Source organism: Phoxinus phoxinus, assembly GCF_949152265.1.
Source record: "Phoxinus phoxinus genome assembly, chromosome: 25".
NCBI lineage: Eukaryota > Metazoa > Chordata > Actinopteri > Cypriniformes > Leuciscidae > Phoxinus > Phoxinus phoxinus.
The window spans coordinates 15377556-15398851 of NC_136900.1; the positions used below are offsets into that span (position 1 = coordinate 15377556).

The following is a 21296-nucleotide window of genomic DNA, read 5'->3' on the forward strand; positions in this document are numbered from 1 at the left end:
TTTAAATGAGTGTCTGTCTGTGTGTGTTAAGAATAGGAGGGTGTGATGAGAGTTGACCACAGGCATGTTGTGTCTCTACAGCTCTGCTGAGTGAACTGACTCATGACAATGCAGGACTGTTGTTCTAAAAGTTTCTCAGGCTTCTTGAAATGTCTCCACCTGCTGGTGACAGTTGGGACATCTCAATTACAATAAAGATGATCCAACATCTAGCATTCTAGCCTTATTCGACTGAAGTATTTTCAATAGCTTTATTTTATTTGAGGTGATTTGAATTTATTTTAGGTCTTTTTGTATTTTATTTAGGTGGTTTTATTTATTTTAGGTGATTTTTATCTTAGTATTTTGGATTATCAAAACCTAAGGGATATTTGTGAGCATGAGTATCAGAGAGGGGCACAACACCCCCACCCCACCCCTTCATTAAAACCAATGAGGTCATGTCATGCTCTCAGCCAAGCAAAACACTTGCGCCTGAATGCACAAATTACGCATTTCTATAAACAGTTCGGCTATGTACATTTTGTCTTCACATTCTTTGTAGCAGCAGAAGACATATGGAAACACACACTAGTAGAAGACATATGGAAACACACACTAGCAGAAGACATATGGAAACACACACTAGCAGAAGACATATGGAAACACACACTAGCAGAAGACATATGAAACACACACTAGCAGAAGACATATGGAAACACACACTAGCAGAAGACATATGGAAACACACACTAGCAGAAGACATATGGAAACACACACTAGCAGAAGACATATGAAACACACACTAGCAGAAGACATATGGAAACACACACTAGCAGAAGACATATGGAAACACACACTAGCAGAAGACATATGGAAACACACACTAGCAGAAGACATATGAAACACACACTAGCAGAAGACATATGAAACACACACTAGCAGAAGACATATGGAAACACACACTAGCAGAAGACATATGGAAACACACACTAGCAGAAGACATATGAAACACACACTAGCAGAAGACATATGAAACACACACTAGCAGAAGACATATGGAAACACACACTAGCAGAAGACATATGAAACACACACTAGCAGAAGACATATGAAACACACTAGCAGAAGACATATGGAAACACACACTAGCAGAAGACATATGGAAACACACACTAGCAGAAGACATATGAAACACACACTAGCAGAAGACATATGAAACACACACTAGCAGAAGACATATGGAAACACACACTAGCAGAAGACATATGGAAACACACACTAGCAGAAGACATATGGAAACACACACTAGCAGAAGACATATGGAAACACACACTAGCAGAAGACATATGGAAACACACACTAGCAGAAGACATATGGAAACACACACTAGCAGAAGACATATGGAAACGATAGAAATCTTACGTTAACGAGACCTGATTTTATTCCACTTAAACTAACGGAAAATTGTATAACGTGCTGGCAATTGCATAAGATAAAAATTAACACCGAGGCCATTATCCAGTTGTCAGCGGTGTCTCTCTTTGCTCTTATTGGTGATTCTGCTGTTAAAAAAATGGAGCGATGTCATCATAGACTTTTAAAGTGTTATAGAATCCTGATGGTTTCCAGATGTTCTGGTGCTTCCTGTATATTTGTTACGTCTCATTCCATAGTGTCCAGATGGGGACAGTTGGAAGTGTTGTTGTGCGAGTTGATGGAGTCGACACGTGGCTGCAGCGGTGTGCTGTGGTGGGTGATGGGTAATATGATGTGATGATGTATGACATGGCGTGATGGTGCATCTCTCCTGCACTCTTTGCCTCTCAAGTCACTTTTTGCCCTGTTTGTACCAAATATCACATCTTTTTTCACATACACTGTAAAATCGATTTGAATTAAAACAATGATTATTGGAGTTCACTTTAGTAAATACTATTTTAGTTTTTAATTTTATTATAGTATTAATAATATTTTAAATTAGTTTTTGTTTTTATATTATTAGTTTTCATGGTAATTAATTTTAGTTTAAATTTTAGTCATTTCGTTATGTGCTTTTGTAATTTTATTTAATTTCTTTTAAAATATTGCTATTTAGGTTTCATTTATTTTTATTTCAGTTTTACTTTTAGCTATTGTTAGTTTTTATTTATGTACAGTTAATAATTTTTGTGCTTCTAATTTAACACACACATTGTTTCTAACTTACTGTTTCAGTTTCAGTTTATTGCCAAGGCATCAATTCAAAGTTTCGGTTATGTATGTATATATATATATATATATATATATATAAATATATATACACATTTTATTATTATTTTATTTCAGCTGTATATTCAATTCAATTCAATTTGTTTTAGTTAACGATAATAACCCTGCACTATGCAGTCTTCAAAAAGTCACGTTAATTTTTTGCAATTATTTGTGAAATTTACTTGCGATTTTAAGTGAAAATTGTTTTAAAGTAATTTTTAAGACCGTTTGACTGCAATAAAAGACACGGGAGAAAAAAAGAAGAAGAAATTGCATTTAACAAATGGGGGATTCGAACTTGTATCACCGATATGAGCGTATGACCAATAAGGCAAGGGTCTAACCTCTTTTACTTCTTATTTAGTGTACCTTATGTTTCTGTCGGCAGGTTCCAAGGCCGCGGTGGAGTTCAGTAACGGGCTCTATGACCTGGGCTCTCCTGTGAGTGTCGGGCCCCTACAGGTTCTCCAGCTGGCTGAGGAGCTGAGACTGACTCTGGAGCTGCAGGTCGGGGACGAGGACCGCAAGTCACTGCGCTCCCAGCTGCCCTGCACCACCGCACAGAGCCTCATGGAGTGGCTGGAGAGGGGATCGGTGAGTTAAAGCCTAGAAAATGAATGCAGATTTCATGTTGGAATAGTAATACAAAGTTCTGTCATGAAACTCGAGATGGCACAGGCTGATAGATCCTTAACTCAATCTGCCTGCTATCACATCATTTTCTATTGGGCACAGCTTATTGGTTCTTGCTGTATCAGTAGCCAATAAGCTCGCTGCTCAACCTTCAAATACTTGGTCAGCATTTGCCCTAACAGTTGCAGCACGCTTTCAGAAACCCTCCACCTTCCCCAGCTCCACCTGTATAGATATGCTATGGGTAATTCATGTATGCTTTATTGTACAGCAGCGTGTCTGTGTATGTATTGGCGGTAGCAAGACCCACCAAGAACCATGGACAGTTTTCATTCAGGTTTATTTAAGCCTTTGTACAGGTCCTTCTAAGTTCTAACTCATTCAGCTCATTCACCCTTAACTAACTCATGAACAATCCTAACATTTGGAGGGTTGATGTATTCTGAGCTTCTCTGTTTAGTCTCGTGCCATCCTCAAGTTTTTTGGATAGTGTTTTCTACTTTATATAAATATTTACTCACAGTGCCGTGATACAGATGTTTTTCAGATGACATTTGTCATGTTTTAGAAACAAAAACCTTTTTAATGTAAACGTGGTGACATGATTATAAACAACAAAAGACCCTGAAAGTGTTAGGACAATTCAATAGGCAGCTGTACTGAGTCTTAAAGGGACAGTTTATCCAATGATCCATTCATGAAAATTCTGTCATCATTTTCTGTTTTCTCACCCTTATGTTGTTCTAAACCTGTATGGATTTATTTCTTCTGTCGAACACACAAGTAGAAATGTATATATATAAATATATATATATATATATATATATATATATATATATATATATATATATATATATATATATATATATATAAACAACAGCAGATCATAGTGACCATGATTTTCAATAGCAACGGGGAAAAAACACAATCAATATTTTATGAAAGTGGTTATTTCAGTATTATTTATTAATATTTTATTAAAATAATATATATTATATTATATTAGTTTTCGGTTTTCATTTTAATTCTTGTTTCAATTTTAGTAATTTGTTATGTGCTTTTAAAATATTTCTACACAGCTTTATTTTTTTTCAGTTAGTTGCCAAGGTAACATTTATAAGTTTCACTTCCTTTTACATTAAGTTTTCCATCTAATATTTGTATTTTATTTCAACTTAATTAGTGAAAACTATTTTTTTTTTACTTTTCCAAAGCATTAACAAGGAGCTCCATAAAACTGCGTAATTTCCAAGTTTCCCCCCTCACATTAACCCCCTTTGACCATAATGAATAATTAAATTATAGTATTATACATAGAAATATTATTGATAATAATAAAAAATAAAAATATTCTCTATAATCTTTAAAACTTTCCTTCTGTATTCCAATGAAAAAATAACAGCCTACAGGGTTGGAACAACATGCATAAATAATGATAATTATGATCATTTTCATTGTTGAGGGAACGATCCCGTTTAAGTACAAACTTCTGCAGGGTCTTTTCTGACGTGTCCCAGAGGCACTTTCTGGCCCAGCATTTGCGTGCGTATGCGTGTATGTTGCTTGGATGTTTTTAAAAGAGTTCGGATCCCCTCTGAGACATTGATAGGGTTGCGCTTCCTGCCTCTCTCCCTCTCTTCCCTTCATATTCCTCTCTCCACACAGTCATTCTCTCCTTTCTCGTCACTAACTCTTTTGCTCCGCTTTAAAATCTATTCAGTCACCTTTAACTCGGCTTCATCTCCTTTAGGGTAAGTCTTCAACTGACGTCTCTGCTCATGCAACTAGATTAGTTTGTTGATGTGTAACCTGGCAATGCTTGCTTTCTCAGAATAGTGTTTTTCTTGTTTTGCTGGTATGTGTTATTGGCAAAAACAGTCACAAGATTCGTTATACTGTTATTTGTGTATCCCAATGGAAAATGCTGGCACATGATTCTCATCAGTAGCCTGTGGTGATTCCTTGGTCAATTAACAGAAAATCTCTATGTAAAGTGCATAAGCAACCTGTTGGCGGAGCTCGAAGATCAGTCATGGGCCGTGTTTTTGCAGGGATCACATTTGTCAAATTTTCAAGGGCGAAATCCAGTCATTTCAATAGGAATCCACAAGATGGAAAATTCTCAAGATTTCCCTACGCAGATTTTGCTACGGTTTCAAGTTGGTCGCGTGGATTCGCCACAATCACCAACAGAAAGCGACACCATCAAGTGACTATGCTTCATCAAAGTCCCTTTCAAGGAAAGTCTGTTCACTCTGTTACCATATTTGCACCGCCTCCGGGCAGCCATTTTGGGCAGCCAAGACCAGGCCTATCTACTTGAATGAGGGAGTTTTAAAATCTGCTTGCCACACTAACATAACATTTTAACTCAACAACCAAATCTGACATGAACTGTCCCATAAATGCTGTTTCTTATGGCTAATTTTTGCATTTAAATAAGCTTATATTTCAGGCTAGACCAGCCAATGCACATGTGCAGTCCTAAGGACACTTCACACTGCGCCGACCGATAGCAACAGACACTTTGTCGGGTTTTGTCGGATCAGTGTGTTACCCCTGTCGGTGTTGGCTGGCGGTCGTTTTTGCCGATTTAACATGTTGAATCGGCATTTATCGGGTCTTGGAATGTCTGAGAAGTGACGTACTGTAATCCAGTGACTGTCCTCATTGGTTGGCGAGCGTCTGGCGTGCAGGGTGAATTGGCCTCTAACCGCGTCTCACAACACTAACTGTTAAAGCCTATATAGAGTGGTGCAGATATGATGTCACTTTGTAGGCCAACCGGCAGTTAGCATCCCCATTTTCCATAGGCTTTTGGATTATTGCTAAAAAACAAGCTCTGTGATCAAAGGTTTATGACACTTGCACGTTTTGTCCATAAAGTAAATTTTCACTGATGAACACAACCTTTATTAATTTTGAAGCCTAAATGCAGTTGCCTGAAGTAAAAAGCTAAAGGTAGGCTATAAACGAACTACACCACGGTCCCTGGTCACCACGGACATGGACTTCAATGTCACCATCACTAAGCGTCCGACAACTCTTTCAGTTTTTATCTAAAAACATTTTCCCAGAAAGTTTGAGGTAGAACAGTGAGTGGGGTAATACTGATGTATTTTGTGTCATAGAATAAAACGCGAAAGTGTCTTAAATGAGGTTGTGTTCACCACAGACCTTATTTCAGCCATTTAACCAAAATCCATTGACTTTGTGACGAAGGAATCTGGAAGTGCTAAATTGCTAACTCGTTTCCGCGTTTTGGTGATGTTTTTGGTTTAAGTGATGTCATACCTGCACCACTCTATTGGTCGGCAGCTGCAGTGACGCAATGACTTTACCAATCGGCAATTGGCTCTTTTATTTCAGAAGGCGGGACTTATTCCGCCATATTGCGTTGCACTTTCTCCCATTCAGAATATAAATGCACCGTTTTTTAATATCTGAAGTCTTTGGCTTCATACATTGCTACAATATTGATGATAGACAATGGACCTTTTTGCCTACAAAATGTATTCCTTAGAGTTCAAGTATAGTCAAATTCATAGCCTTAAAAGTATACTCAGTGTGCATGAACACAAGTGCTTGACATATACACTCTAGAAAGATTCATGCTTGTCCACTGTCTGCGCTATTTTTCTCCAAATGTTAAAACGTCAGTGATAAAAAAATGTCTTTGTACTCATTTAAACTAGAGTTATGAGTATCTCTTGATCTCCTCAAACTCGTCAACATGGGTTTCTATGGTCGTTTCCATCTAGTTTGTTTTTCTTGTTCTCCGTTTATCTGCCAGTGTTGCCACCTTGTGGCCAAACTAATTAGTGCTAAAAAAAAATCAAAGCGCATATTAAGCGAGTTGGAAAAATCTGTCTGGGTGTTCGTTCAGTTTGTGGATAGTGTGCTGATGATTCCCACATACCCTAGCGTAAATGTCAAATCTAAAGTGTACTTTGGGCTTTAGTCCATAGGGGCCTTCTACAACACAACAGTCCTCTGAACTGTGTCTCTAAGTGGGATCAAGTACACATGCTCCCTAATTACAGCTGGTAAAAACAGTGCAGGAAATGCGATCAAGTCCTGATAGTGAGACGTTCGCATTAGAGGGACCGCATTACGCTTTGTTCTTACACGCCGTATCTGGCCCGTGTTTACAGGCACATGAGGAATGTTTGTGGCAGCTGCAGAACAGAGATAAGAGAGGTCGTTCTTCTCATAACCTGATCTGAGACCTGTCTGAGCCGCTGTAGGTAACGCGTGTCTGTTTGATAGTATTAAAATATGTCTACTCTTGCTTATGTATGCATGCGCACGTGTGTCTGGTGTGTCTCCAGCTCCGCAGCTGTCAGGATCAGAGACTTTGCCAGGTGCAGCTGAACTCGCAAAGCTCTGGATAAGTTGCGTGTTACTCTAATAAAGACCCAATCGTCTCTGCTTGATCTCAGGGTGGAACCTCTAATAATGCTTGATAGCTGACATAATCACAGCCTCCCTCCCTCAAGAATATGTAGTTGCTTTTGTCTTAGAATGGAAAAAGTTCACCGTAAAGCACCAAAAAAACGATGCAAAATACAGTGTTTCTCTGCGCAAAATGGCCAGTGTCATTTGTTGACTCCAGCTGTATTCAATTAATGTTTTTGACAAGAGTCTCATGCGGTGACCGTATCCCCACTCTTACACAACACCAACGCAAACAGGAAACGCTCCGAGCGAGGTGATACTAGAAGAAGGTTTAAAAGCCATCACCACGGCCATACTAAATGTTTCAGCATTTTGTATTATTGTTTGTACTTATTTGATAGTTATGACTTTTTAATATTTGATAGTTTTGGACTTGATGGATAGTTAACCATTTACTCACCCTTATGTCATTCCAAACCTGTATGAATGTGTGGAACACAAAAAGTGAATGTTTAAAGAATATCATGAGCCGGTGTTTTCAATGGGACTGTCAAGTTCGAAAACGACTAAAATAAAAAAAATAAAAAAAATGCTCTATGACTATATGACTTGTGCACTATATTTTCAGCTTTGTGTCAAACAGGCTCAAATGTAACCATCTACTATTACAGAAAAGTCTTCCCTAGTTTTTTAATCTTTTTAATTAATCAGTCGATCCATTTTCCTTAATCTGCCTGAATGATTCATTCATGAATTGGTCTGAATCTTGACTACAGCTCACTAGAGAGGGACATTTTAGTGAATAATGACTTCAATTTCAGTCTTTTGCTCACACAAAGCTATCATATGATTTAAGAAAGCTAGGCATATAGTGTTTGCCATATAGACCAATTCACTGTAAAAAAAAATGATGTATATATATAGCCTATATAGTTATTTTTCCAACAAAAAAAGGCAGCCGTTTCAAGTATTGCAGTTTGGCATATTGATCCCTGTATATTTGACAACTTATAACCATATATTTAATTAAGTTACATAACGATATAATGACTCTAAAATAATGCATTAAATATTACATTAATAACATATATTGTAACAGAAAAAAACACCCAAATATACAAATAATTATACTGATAACAAAGCTGAGAAGAAACAACATTTTATATAAAATAGTCACATATAATGTCACACAGGGACTTCTGAAAATGTCCTTTACTGTTGTTCACTATAAAGTATACCATAATTCATCAGTTTCACTTGCAAAGACCATACATTTGACAGTATTTTACGGTAAAATTACTTATGTGATGTTAAATAAAATAAAAATTGAATGGGATGGTAACTTAGATCTCTTGTTTTTTACTGTGCACTTTTACAATGCTTTTTGTAGTTTTTAAACTTCAGTTTAGTGGTGACAATGGATTTTTTTTTTTTTTACACATGACATTTTGCTAATGTGACTACACCTTAAATGATGACAGAATGTTCTAGCTCTTTAAGAAAGTTAATTATTTAATAGTTTATAGCAGTGTGTACATAGGGGCATGTTAAGCTAAAGGCCTGACCAGATCTCAAGGTTATTATGTTATCTAGCACTAAACAGGCTAGTTTGCGCTTGTTATTCCCTTCAGTATTTGCCTCAGCTGTGTTTGTCTATGAAGGAGACAACTGGACAGCAGGGTTGCTTGTAAAGTTAAAAAGACACAGAAATGGATGGATGTCTTCCACAGGAAACAGGGTCTTTGGGTTGTAGCCTTGAGTAAAAACAGATGGGAGATCACTGGAAGGCAGTGTGCCTTTAAATGCCCCCCCACCCTCTCTCTCTCTCTCTCTTTCTTTCTTTCTTGTGCTTAAACAGAGACACTGGCTTGTTTCGGTTCAGACTTGCATTGGACTTAATTAAAGCCACTGTCTCACACAGAGAAAAGAAAAAGGCTGAAAGAAAGGGAGGGAAAGATTACAAATATGTAGACTTTCAAATGTGAACAAGAAAGTTGGTGTGTTGTAGTATGTGACATCAGGGAGTGGAAGTTGTGGATTGATGTTTTGCATCTGACACACACACACACACTCACTGAACTTCTAAGTGTCTGGCTGGACATCAGACGCAGGGGGTCTCGGGTAGACGTCTGGCATTAGAAATGAGGTTTGTGCAGTTGCTTCAGCATGTTAGGAACTCCTGTCTTCAGCAGCCAATATAAGGAGGAGGAGGAGGAGGCGACCCTGTAAAACAGGCGCACAGATTCACTGAAACCCAAAGCTCAGATCTCAGCCTGCCGCTGCAGTCGCTCCCTTGCTATAACGGGTCGAGATGGGCCTTCAGCATGGAAGAGAAAATCGACTTTTATAAGCATTTCACTTGGCTTAAAAAGGTAGGTTGAAATGTCTGCTTTTCTACTGCAAGTTATTTACTTTTATTGATATTTCCATTCAGCTTTTCTTTCTTACTGTTTTTTATTTGAGCAGTATATAATATGAAAGGGATCATGCACTGTCAAGAGGTCATTATTGCAATATATATATATATAATGAAATATTGATTTGAGCTTCAAATATGTTATAATCTTACCTATATTATCTTAAAGCTTCCACTAAGAAAAAAATAGTCCCAATCAACAAGACAAACACAACAACGACAATATTACAGTAATATTAGTGATTTTGAAGGTGTAATTTGTAAAAATATTTTATTTCAGTTTAACGTTTATTTTAGTTTTAGTTAACAATTATTTCCCTATTATCTCCATTTTATCCCAAACCAGATACGAGAGACGTGAAAGTAGTGGCGGTTTCTGTTGCACTTGGTCTTGGATGAGCATGACTGATATATAGAGTGGTTGGATTTGTGTAGAACTGTTTGTTGTTGTTGTTCAAAACGTCAGGCTGCTTTGTGCTGGTGTGGATGTGTGCCGGGAGCTTGTGATTTGCAATAGTACAAAAGCGCTTTTTATCCTGTCCAGCTTCAATGATTCTGAGCTCATGCCCTTGAACACAAAACAAAAATGCATTCACTGACACAACACTTGATTCTTAGTGGTTGTAAATCATGCAGTAAAATTCAGATTAAAGGTGGGGGTTTGCACACCAGCGTGCACACCTGTTCTTGAAGTGGAAGAGGCCTTGAAACGCTTGCTTGCCATGGTTGATGTGGTTTACAAGGTATTGCGGTAAGCCAGGTATGTGTAACATTGCAGGAAAGCACACAATGTAAAACTTAACCAACCATTACATTTCAAAGTAAGAAAGAAATTACAGTAATTATTCCCCACGAGAAAAGAACTGTAAAAAATGCCGGTTTAGAAGAGGAATGGCGTGCATTACACTATTACAGGGAGGGGTTGTATCATAAAACTCAATATTGTCATACATTCTTGGACAGTGGAGTAATAATGATCACTGTAGTTTCTTTTTGAGCTCCTCTGAAGTCAGGCCTTTACAGTTCTGTTAACAGGCAGTGGGACATGAAAAGGGGAATTCCAGGACTTGTGGGTTGTCTTGCTTATAAACATCTCTCTGGTGAGTGGTGAGGTAATAAATTGAAACGGTGCTCTAGAGCATCATGAATCGATGTGTGTGAAGGTTAAATGAAATGTAGATTGTGTGTGTTGTGGACTTCTTAAAAAATAAGACAAAGTTGCTTTCTCTGAGTTTAGGTTTTTTAGTTAAATGTAAGTTCTTGTTCATTTTTAATGTTTATGGTTATGGTTTCCAGGTTAAAAGCTAAAGTGTGATTTATGAACGACTAGTGCCACTGAACGGCAACAGTCGGGTTATGGAAGTAAAATCCCCTTAATTTTCTCCATAGGGTAATTCATATTTAATGATAAATTATAGATTGTTAAAGACAGATCTATGACCAACGAGGTCATCTATAGTGCGAAATCTATAGAGAAGGACTTGGTAAGCAGGAAAGAGCGCAGAATTTTGACAAACTAAAGTTAAAATGTGGTAAAGATCCGAACAAGCCAACGTTAGCTTCTCAAGCTCTTACTGCAATTCTTCCTTCTATTTATTTTTTTAAAAAGTAGTTTATTGCTTTAAAAACGATTGTATTGCTTCCGCTAAAGAACACCGTGTCCATGGCAACGCTCTGTTTTTCATGACAACGGTGTGTTATCCTTAGCAGCGGTCTGTTATCAAGAAATAAAGCCATGTAATAAAACGTTATATTTTTTGTTGCTGGTGTTTATCTTATGAATAAAATTAATATTAAAATTAATATTTTTATGGAGTAACCGTTTTATAAAAGCAATAAGCCCCGTCATGTCGTGTTTTACAGTGGATTTAGAACAACTAAGGGGGTTTGGGGTTCCGGGGCTTATTGCTTTAATAGGCTATCTCATGTTTAACCATTGTCTACATAGAGGCCAGCGGCAAATTCCCGAAGGACTGGCCGAGATGACGCTGTTCTCTGTGTGTACTTGAGTGCTGAACCGCCCCTGACGGCCTGGAGCTCGCATTGTCACTCTCAACATATCATAAAATAGGCACTAAGATTATATATTAGTCACATATTTGATGTCTAAATAACTACATTCTCGCCTAATAAACTCTTGAAACTACATTTCGTGACACAACTACAGTAGTATTTAATAAAAAATATGTTGGATTTGCTCGACCGCCATGACAGTCGCCGCAAGCGGAGTGATGCAAACAGTGTAATGGAGTGCTATTACTGCACAAATATCTCAAGGCTGGAAAAGGCTCTCAGCCAATCAAAATCGAGAACGAGAAAGAACCGTTGTATAAACATAAATATCAAATTATATCACATAAAACTCTTATCTTCTTTCTACCTGTTTCCCAAGAAATAAATGAACTTTCGTTTTAAATTAGCAGTGAACTGCAATCACTATGCAATTAAATCCTCATGTGTGAAGACTGAGAAACTGCCTTTAGACAGGCTTAACCCTGTTACTCCGCCAGGCCGCCGGCCCTGTAAACCCTGAGTAGACAGCTTTATTGTGGCACTCAGAAGGAATTGACAGCCCTGGACGCAGCAGAAGCTTTTAAAAGAGAGAGATTATCTGTGTGGCAAGTGCTAGCTTAGCGCTGACAAGTGACAGTGTCCTATCTTGCATGCTGTGTATTTATTTACTGGCATGTTTTCTGCTGATATAGTCTGAAGACTGGACAGAAGATTTATTTAATCTTTTTTTTTTCAGCTTATTAGAATTTGTTATGCTAAATTGGTATCATCCATCCATCCATCCATCCACAACAACCCTGGGGCACATCAACATGCTTCTTTTTCCATTTTAATTGTGACCATTAAACTTTATGCAAATGTCCTCATTCATTTGCAATGAGCTCCTTTATTGCGTTTGCATTGACGCAAGTTCATTTTTGGTGCCAACATGTCAGTTAACACCTTTACAACTCTCAAAAGTATTTGGCTCACTTGTATACTACTCTTTGTTGAAGAAGTGTATTCCGTCACTGCCGGTGAGCCATTCATTCTCAAAAAACTGGATAAGCAGGTTAGCTCCTCCTCTTGCACACCTCTCTGTTGACTTTCAGTTTCTGTGTGAGTGTGTGTGGTTCAGGTTTTGCTATTTGAGCTGAATGTCCTCACAAAGCAAGTACAACTTAAAACAACCTACATTAAGGGGACATTTTGGAGGCCCTCGTGAGAAAAATCAGCCACTTAAAGTGATAAAATGACATCTCTGATGTAAACATACATATGCACGTGTGTGTCTCCACAGGTTAACCTCCAGTCCTCGAGCAACAATGAGACCTATCAAGAACGGCTGGCGAGATTAGAAGGGGACAAAGAGTCTCTGGTTCTCCAGGTGAGATATTTCACTAAGGCCTCCAAGGCATTTCAGCTCAACATAATAGTCACAATGTCAACACAATGAGAAGACAACTAGCCAACATACTTGTAAAACCTCACAGGGTCAAACCAGGGGACTGTGGTGTCTCTGTGAACGAATAGACATGTGACACTGCCGCGCTCCAGCCCAGGGTGACACAACTGCCTGTCTAATACACAATGGGTTGGTCATTGATCACATAGCTATGGGACAATCTGGTGAAAGGTTAGAGGGTTGGTGTTACTCAACATGCTACTAAGTCACGATGGTAGCCACTACAGAGTGAGTTTAGCCAAACCTGTTCTTTATGGTAATGTTTACACTAAACTAGCAAGCTTGTGTTCAGTTAACGGACTATTCAAAAACAGAAAAAGTCCAATTACCTAAAAAATACTTGCAAACCTCTCCTCTGAACGATTTGATCATCCATTCCAAGTTGCTGGTCAAACAAACATAGCAATGTTTTGAAACCACCACAAGACAACCTATAAATAACTTGTAGTTGTCTCTGCACATTAAACAGGGGTAGAAGAATATATTTTTCCATTATAAAATGACACACTTCACCTTTAAGAAGTTAGGTTGTCTAACTGTGCAACAAGTGTCAAAAGTTGTCACTCTCTATATGCCCGCCCTTCTTGCTCTCTGATTGGTGGATTGTCTTGAGCTCTAAAACACTGATGAACACGATTGGCTGCTAATGCCCTCGAGGTGTTGTTCTTCTCCTTTTACCTGTCCTGCTGGTTGGCAGTCCTTCAGTTGGTGTTGAACAAAAGGACACTTTCAAAACAATTGAAACTCAAGCAGGCTCACATGTTAGCATGGCTGTGTGTCAATGCTAAGCAATGGTCGTTTTTAACCCAGATGTACACATTTGAAGGATCACATTCCTCTGCTGTTTAGACTTTGGAGTTCCCTGTGTGTTGCAATCGTCATTAGCATACCTGTAGGAGGGACCGGCAGGGAAACACTGGCCAGGTTTCAAGGTTAGCCTGAGTGAACGTTGTCTGCTGTCTGTTGGTTTTAGGTGAGTGTCCTCACTGACCAGGTTGAAGCTCAAGGAGAAAAGATCAGAGATCTGGAAAGTTCCCTGGAAGAACACCACCACAAACTCATTTCTACTGAGGAAATGCTCCAGCAGGTAAGACTACATACTTTCTGTCATTTATCTGGCTTTGCGTTCAGTTTTAAGCAGAAATCAGAGGAATATAAGGAAGGGAAAGTTAAAATGATTGAATCTTCTTCCTGCTGGTTTTGCTTGACAAACTGCTTCAGTTGTAATTGTGTAGACCTGACTCAGATTAAATGGTCAGCCTTTTCAGTGTGTTTGATTTATGCATGTGGTTTACCCAGTCCTGGCATAATGACACCTTCAGACCTTCCTATCCAAGAGTGTCTCCGTGGAGTTAGTTGTTCGTACAGTGTGATTTACATGTTTTACTGTTTGCTGTATGATTAACTGGCTTAAACCGGTGGGTTTGTAATCATACTTGTTTAGCCATCGTGTTTAGTAGCTGTTTGCTGGCAACTGTTCTTTTGATTTGTGTAGTATAATTTCCAAAGTACTGTTTTTGAAATGGCTGTGTTCCTTTAGCATTGCCAAGTGGAACCACAAAAATAGACACTTACAGTATTTGTGAGTTTCCGTTGTAGGATTCTTCTTTTTCTTTTTTTTCTTTTTTTTTTAATCCGACAGAACTGATTTGAGTCATTGTTACAATGTTTACATTGTACAGTGCACTTCAGACACTTTTTTTTTACTTGGAATTCTGCAGTTCTGGAATTTACTTGGAATATTTATTAATTTATTTTATTATTAGAAAGGATTTACATTTATAATATCATAGTAATATATGTTTAATATAATTTTTTGTAGATATTGTTGTTTTAATAAATAAAGAAAAATAAATATATATTTTTTTAGAAATTTTGTCATCTGAACATATATTTTGAATGACAGCAGTTTAATGTTATATTAGTGAGAATTGCCCTCTTTCTTTCCCTGGGATCATGATAAGGATTCCATAACAGGAATACTTTGCTCACATCAAGATGGAATGTCAGAGATGGAGAGATAAAGACGCCCCTCATGTTTTTGATAGACTCACAGCTTAGACATGACCGTTTTCTTTAACATTACTTGAAGTATATTTTAAATAATGATTTGTAGTAGATAGTAGGAGACTATATAGAGAGATAGAGTGATATTTTTTTTTTAGATGTGAGAAAGTCATTTTAATTAATAAAAATTAATAGTAAAAAAATATTTTTTTAAATCCTTGTCCAGTAAATCAAAACCAACTGGAAAAGTAGAGACAAAGGTCTTATTGTAAAAATAGCTTGCAATAGCATGTGATCTAAAGGTCCTAGATCACATAATTTTTCAAAACTTTTAATACTGTTTTTTGGAGTTTTTGTCTGCTGAAAGTTTTTTTCCCCAGCTTTTCGTCAGCTAGCCTAAAAAATCAGTGCAATCCATTGAATGCACTGTATTCTAAACCCTCACAGCCTTGTTGTCATTTCTGTCAAAAAGTAAATATGGCACTACCCTGACTAAGGTCTATTGCATGATAGAGTGTGTTGCTGGTGGGTGATTGTGACTCACGTCCACTGTATTTCACAGAACTAAGAGATAATCAATATACCAGGGATGTTTGTGTTGCATTCAGTGGATTTCATCCATCATCATCATATGCTTGGGACTCGCTTGGAATTCACATTTCTATTAGATTAAACTAATTAAGAAAATATTGATTTTAGAAATCTAGATTTCGAGACATGAGCACACCATCTGTGATCTATTGTAACTGTCCGAGCTTTCTGATAGTTAGAATGACGTGAAATGTTGTATTCTGCTTTGTAAACTAGAAAGGAGAAGTTGTATGTGAAAGAGGAAGCGTCTTTTTTTTTTGAGTGTTTAAGGGTAATTCTGAGGTTCTTCTTAAGGGTAAGTAATGAGACACAACTTAGACCAGACAAAATCTGCTGACTTAAATATCTTTGTTGGGGGGATTTAAAAATTGGCCAAGATATACATATATTTATATTAGTAAAAAAAATATGTATATATATATATATATATATACCGGTGTATATATATTATAATTCTTTATATATGAATATGAGGGCTATTATGTGCACATATTTTGTGACCTTTTTGGCTTTTTAAAACACTGGTTAGCAAAGGTTCTCAGAGCCCTGCTGAATTTAGCCCATAGTATCAGGAATGCTGGGAAACGAAGTTTCCCTCTTTTGGCCCTCCTGACTTTCTCACATACAGGCACCAGAGAGGGTGAGGAAGTAAAAATAGCGTTCATTGCTTGAGTATATTTAGCGGCGCTTAGCTTTGGCGCAAGCGTTTCTGTGAAAGAACTTGGCCAGTGGAGCAGCGAGTAGCCAACCGTGTGCCGTGGGATTGTTACTGTATACAGTACAACTGTGTGGGTGTGTTTGTGTGTCACCATGTGTTCGCTAACGTGTGTGCGTGTGCTCTAGGAGCTCTTCAGCCGAACATCACTGGAGACGCAGAAACTGGAACTAGTGGATGAAGTTTCCTATCTGAAACTCAAGCTTGTCGGCATGGAGGAGGAACACAACCACACGGATGAAGAGAGCAAACATCATAAAGCCGAGGTACTGTATCAGACTGTCAGCTCAAACAGGGCAACGGGTTCATCCATTATACGATGTTACTTGAATAATATAATATAAACGTTGTTCTTTTAACTACGGTTCAATCCTATTGGTGTTTGCTTCCTCTATTTTTATGGTCTTGTAGGGATGTCACAATATACTGTATGCAGTTATTTCACAATTCTCGATACCAATTTTATTATTAAAGCAAAAACTAATGTACTGTCAGTATAATATTTATTATTATAGTATTTATTCATATTTTGATTTTAGTAATAATATTTATATTTTGTAGTTTATTTTTTTAAAATTAAATTTATTTTAATTTGTTGTTTTTAATGTTACTAAATGCATTTGTCATTTTTATTCGCTTTTTAGCTTAAATTTTAGGTTTTAGTTTGAGAAATTTTAGTATTTCAACTTAAACTGTTTTCAGTTAGTTGGCAAGGCATTTTTAAGTTTTTATATGATAATTATATTTTGTAGTATGAACGTTAAAAACTGAATATTGTTATAAGTTGTGTGGTGTGTATTTTCTATATATATATATATATATATATATATATATATATATATATATACATACACGCATATATAATTAATTTGTGAGTCAATATTTAAACAAGTGAAATGCTGGTTTATATGTCCTGATTGAGAGATTGTTATTTTCGCCTTTTTCATTGTGCCTGTCTTTGTTGTCCACCTTTTGGCTCTAATTCAATTGAAACTACACACACAGAAATCAGCCATGTCAGTATATGTGTGGTAGGTTTAATACTTTTAGAAATATATTAACAGAAAAGTGTGTTGTTCGATAGAAGATGATCTGATTTCAGGCATGATATTGTGGTTCCGAAGAGCGCCATCTTGAAATACAAGAACAGTAAACATGCTCAAAATATGAGCTGATATTTAATCTGATGTTTCCATATGGCACATGGAAACATAACTAGAGGACAGGGAAGTCATGGTGGCATGTTTATGTTGTAGTGTGTGTATATGTGGATCCTGTAGATTTATCACCTCTTAACACCTAATTACTTATAGGACTCCCAGAGTTACACGCTGTGTATTGACAACAGACTAAACAGAGACTCAGAAAAACACCATAACACTTTAAAAGAACATCGGTCCTGAGCTTTATTTTTCTTGAACAGACTAAATCTCTGGCTTGCTGACTAAAAATGGGAAGGTTCCTTTTTCAAAGCATTTTCCCAGACGCCAAGTGGACAGGTTTCCCACAGCCATGGGAAAACCTGGAAAAAAATAGGGCAAATTACAATCAAATGAATAGAAACTTGGGAATTTTCATAGTGAATATACATTTGTCTTGGTATCCTCATCTCAAGATGTTTAGCTCTTTATGAGTGCTGTCTATATTGTATTTTTTATTTAGTATGTGAACATTTTGCTGGTGTTATATTTCAGGTAGGTACAGTATACCAAAGACTCAAAGAGATGAAATAATGGGAAGGACTGTGAGCCCATAGATGTCTCTTTGTTACGTCTTCATCAATCGTTTGAGCCGGGCTATCACAGAGACTCAGCCTTTCCACACTGACAGTGTGCTTACAGAAACATGATTTAACGATATGTACACACACGCACAGACAATTACACATACACACTCAAAACCTATGTCCCACAAATGCTCCCAGTGTCAAAAAGGCAATGCGCTGATAAAGGAAGATGTTAATCGGTAGAGACACAAAAGCATGCGGTGGGCCTAAATGGGAGACAGTGACAGGCAGTTTGATGAACGTGAAATGACAGACGCCAGAAGTGCTCAGCGCTTGTCTCGATGAGAATTCAGCTGCACACATCACACGGTTTTTAACACGTATCTGCAACGGGTGTCATTCACCTTTAGAAATGAAGTGAAACGCAAAGAAAAGGCTGCTAATGGCCGCTCACTGAAATGCATGTAGTATTTCCAGTTTATAGGGCATCACACGTACATTTTACATTTAATATTTATACGGTTTGAAATTGGGATGTATAAACCTGCAACACTTGTGGCAAAAGTTAACAAAATATGCATACGATGTACAAAAACTAAAAAATGTAGATAACCTAGTTGTCACGCTGTGGCTGTAGTGAAGCGCACAATGAAATGAATATGGGGAAAAAAACTGTCTTTATTAAATACACACAGAACACTCAGGAGATTGCTGGAGAAAACATAAACAACCACATTAACCATATGCTAACATAGACAATACTGGACACAGAACTAAAGAAACTCAGGCCTTCAATACAAGGGGAGAGTATAAAATTTCTGTCAAATCTTGCTTATTACAAAAGTGTGTGCATATTCAGTGTCAGGTTAATGAAATGTCAATGTTTTCTGGGTAATGTCTCAATCTTGTAAACCATTCTTTTTTTGAAGCGTCACCTCACACTCTTAGTGTTGGGGTAACTGAGCTCCCCTTGCATTTGTTGCATCAACAAACACTGGCCTCAAGGGTGACAGCTGCAAGGCTCCATTCAACGGGACGGAATGGCTGAAATTCACTTTGAACATACCACAGTCGCAAACACTTTCACCACAGACATCTCCCCCACTCACAAACCTTTAGCATGGAGCTAAATATAGGCGTGGAACGTGTGCCTTATCATCAGCTTTAGCATCAATGGGGAATATCATATGAAACTTCCTCTGGCTGACTGCATTTAGTCTGACTAATCATTCACTTGTTCCCAAGTGAAAAACAAACCGAACATTAACACGCTCGTTGCTAAAGTCAGATCTCGTAATCAGTGAATAGCACTGTTGTACATCTCAGTTTGGATTCAGTATTCAACAATTTATTTGAATCCCAAGCATCTGCATTTTATCCTATGAAATACAGTAGCTTGGTCCCCAGAAAAGCTTGCCTTCATATAAACCCTTCTGTAAAACTAGTAGGTCAGTAACTTATTTACTCTGGCAAAGAGAATGTCCCATCATCACCTTTACTATTCATACAAAAGGGCATTGTTTCAAGCATAAAACATAAAAAGTCAATATAATGCTGGCAACATGGAAGGGTGTTCACGGTTTGGTATTTTTATGTTCCATGGGTTCAGTGGGGAAATATTTGGTCATGCTTTAAGTATTTTTTTGAATGCCTTTAATGTAAAGACTTTATAGATTTAGGTTTTAAAAATACATATGTATATACACTGTAGGACTTTGTTAGTGGACAAATGAATTAAGTGGCACTTTGAAAATGTTGTTTTTAAGATTTTTAAATGACTTATATATTCTAAAAGTCCACAAGGCCAAAAGTTCAAGAAACCTGAACCTGGAAATACTTTTCTTGTGAGGACATGTGACTTATTAGATATTAAAACTGGCTTCAATTCCACAAAGCCAAATAATGAATATGCCTTTTTAGAGAACCCAGGTTAATCACAAAATCATCTATGTCTATTCATAATTGTTTCCAAATCTGATCAACATTTTCCTTTTTCTGGCTTTCTTGTTTTTGCTCTCTCAGAGTGTGGTTAATCTAATTAGTGAACTACAGGAGCAGATGTGTAAATTCCAGGAGGAAATCAGCAATCGCATTCAGGAGCAGAGGGCCCTGGAGAGCATGGGGGACAGTTGCACACGCGAGGCTCTCGACCAGAGCCCCGATGTGGGCCTTGGTGCCTCGGACGCTGAGGAATGCAGCTGCCGCTGTAGAAGCGGAGGAGAGAATGTAGGCAGATCCTCCATTACATGGTGGATTTACTTCAAGACCCTCTTTTACCTCTTTGCTCTACCCTAAAACATAACCATTCCCCCATCTCACTTTTGGACACTCCAACAGGAATTACTACGTACTAACTGCCTCTTCCTACAGTGTCCAATGTGTCTGTGGGCTCCACTGTGGGAATCTCATGGTTATTGGTGTTTGCAGTGTGTTCTGATGAAAGAATGTTATTTCTTTTGGGTGTAAACCTGCATGATGGATGCTCACTAATGCTAACAGTTGCGGAGTAGTTCCAGCGAGCTTCCAGAAGGGTTGTGGGCTTAGTGGTGACCCTATTAGATGTTTCCTCCTTGATCAGTTCTGTCCGTTTTTGAGGAGCCAAGGCATCTTTTTAAGAAGCAAGTTTTCCCATGAATCTCCAGAGCTTTCTTGTTTTTAACTGCACGGTGTGTGGGTTTCATGGGTCAATCCAAACCCTCTCTTCTGAATTTTCTTTTTATTGATCTGAATGATCTTAGTGCAGAGCCCCTAAAGTGAAATTCGTATGGGAAAAGCCCCTGGAACTTTCGAGTGTGCGCAATAACATTTTTCCACATGCACAAGTGAATCTTGGGGTTTTATTTTTTCTACAAAGTCAATTTAGGGGCTCCATACCTTAGATAGCTGTTGCCAAAGGGGTAGGATATTTGCCACCAAAAGGTAACGTGTCATTTTTCTTCTTTGCTTTTGTTCATTTTTTAGGCATTGCTACAAGAGCTTCGCCTTTTCAAGAGCAAAGTTGAAGAACTGGAGGGAGAGAAATCGCAATATGAGAGGAAGCTCAAAGCCACAAAGGTAATGTACTGTATATTAAATCTGGACTTCTGTTAGCCTCCAGTCTACTAATTGGTGCTCTTGCGGT

General features: G+C 37.7%; 1 protein-coding gene across 24 annotated transcripts in view; it reads left to right on the plus strand.

The window, feature by feature from the left end:
• ppfibp2b (PPFIA binding protein 2b) overlaps positions 1 to 21296 on the plus strand; it is a 48651-nt gene that overhangs the window by 10888 nt on the left and 16467 nt on the right. For 14 of the 24 annotated variants that reach the window (XM_079604204.1, XM_079604223.1, XM_079604224.1 and 11 more), the window contains exons 3-8: positions 2621 to 2826; positions 12972 to 13058; positions 14110 to 14223; positions 16578 to 16715; positions 20198 to 20401; positions 21137 to 21229. In XM_079604204.1, coding sequence (XP_079460330.1) covers positions 2621 to 2826; positions 12972 to 13058; positions 14110 to 14223; positions 16578 to 16715; positions 20198 to 20401; positions 21137 to 21229 — 842 coding nt within the window. Of the gene's footprint in view, positions 1 to 2620; positions 2827 to 9492; positions 9636 to 12971; positions 13059 to 13731; positions 14224 to 16577; positions 16716 to 20197; positions 20402 to 21136; positions 21230 to 21296 lie in introns of those variants that run through there. The other 10 variants (XM_079604227.1, XM_079604213.1, XM_079604212.1 and 7 more) reach the window with 6 other exon arrangements.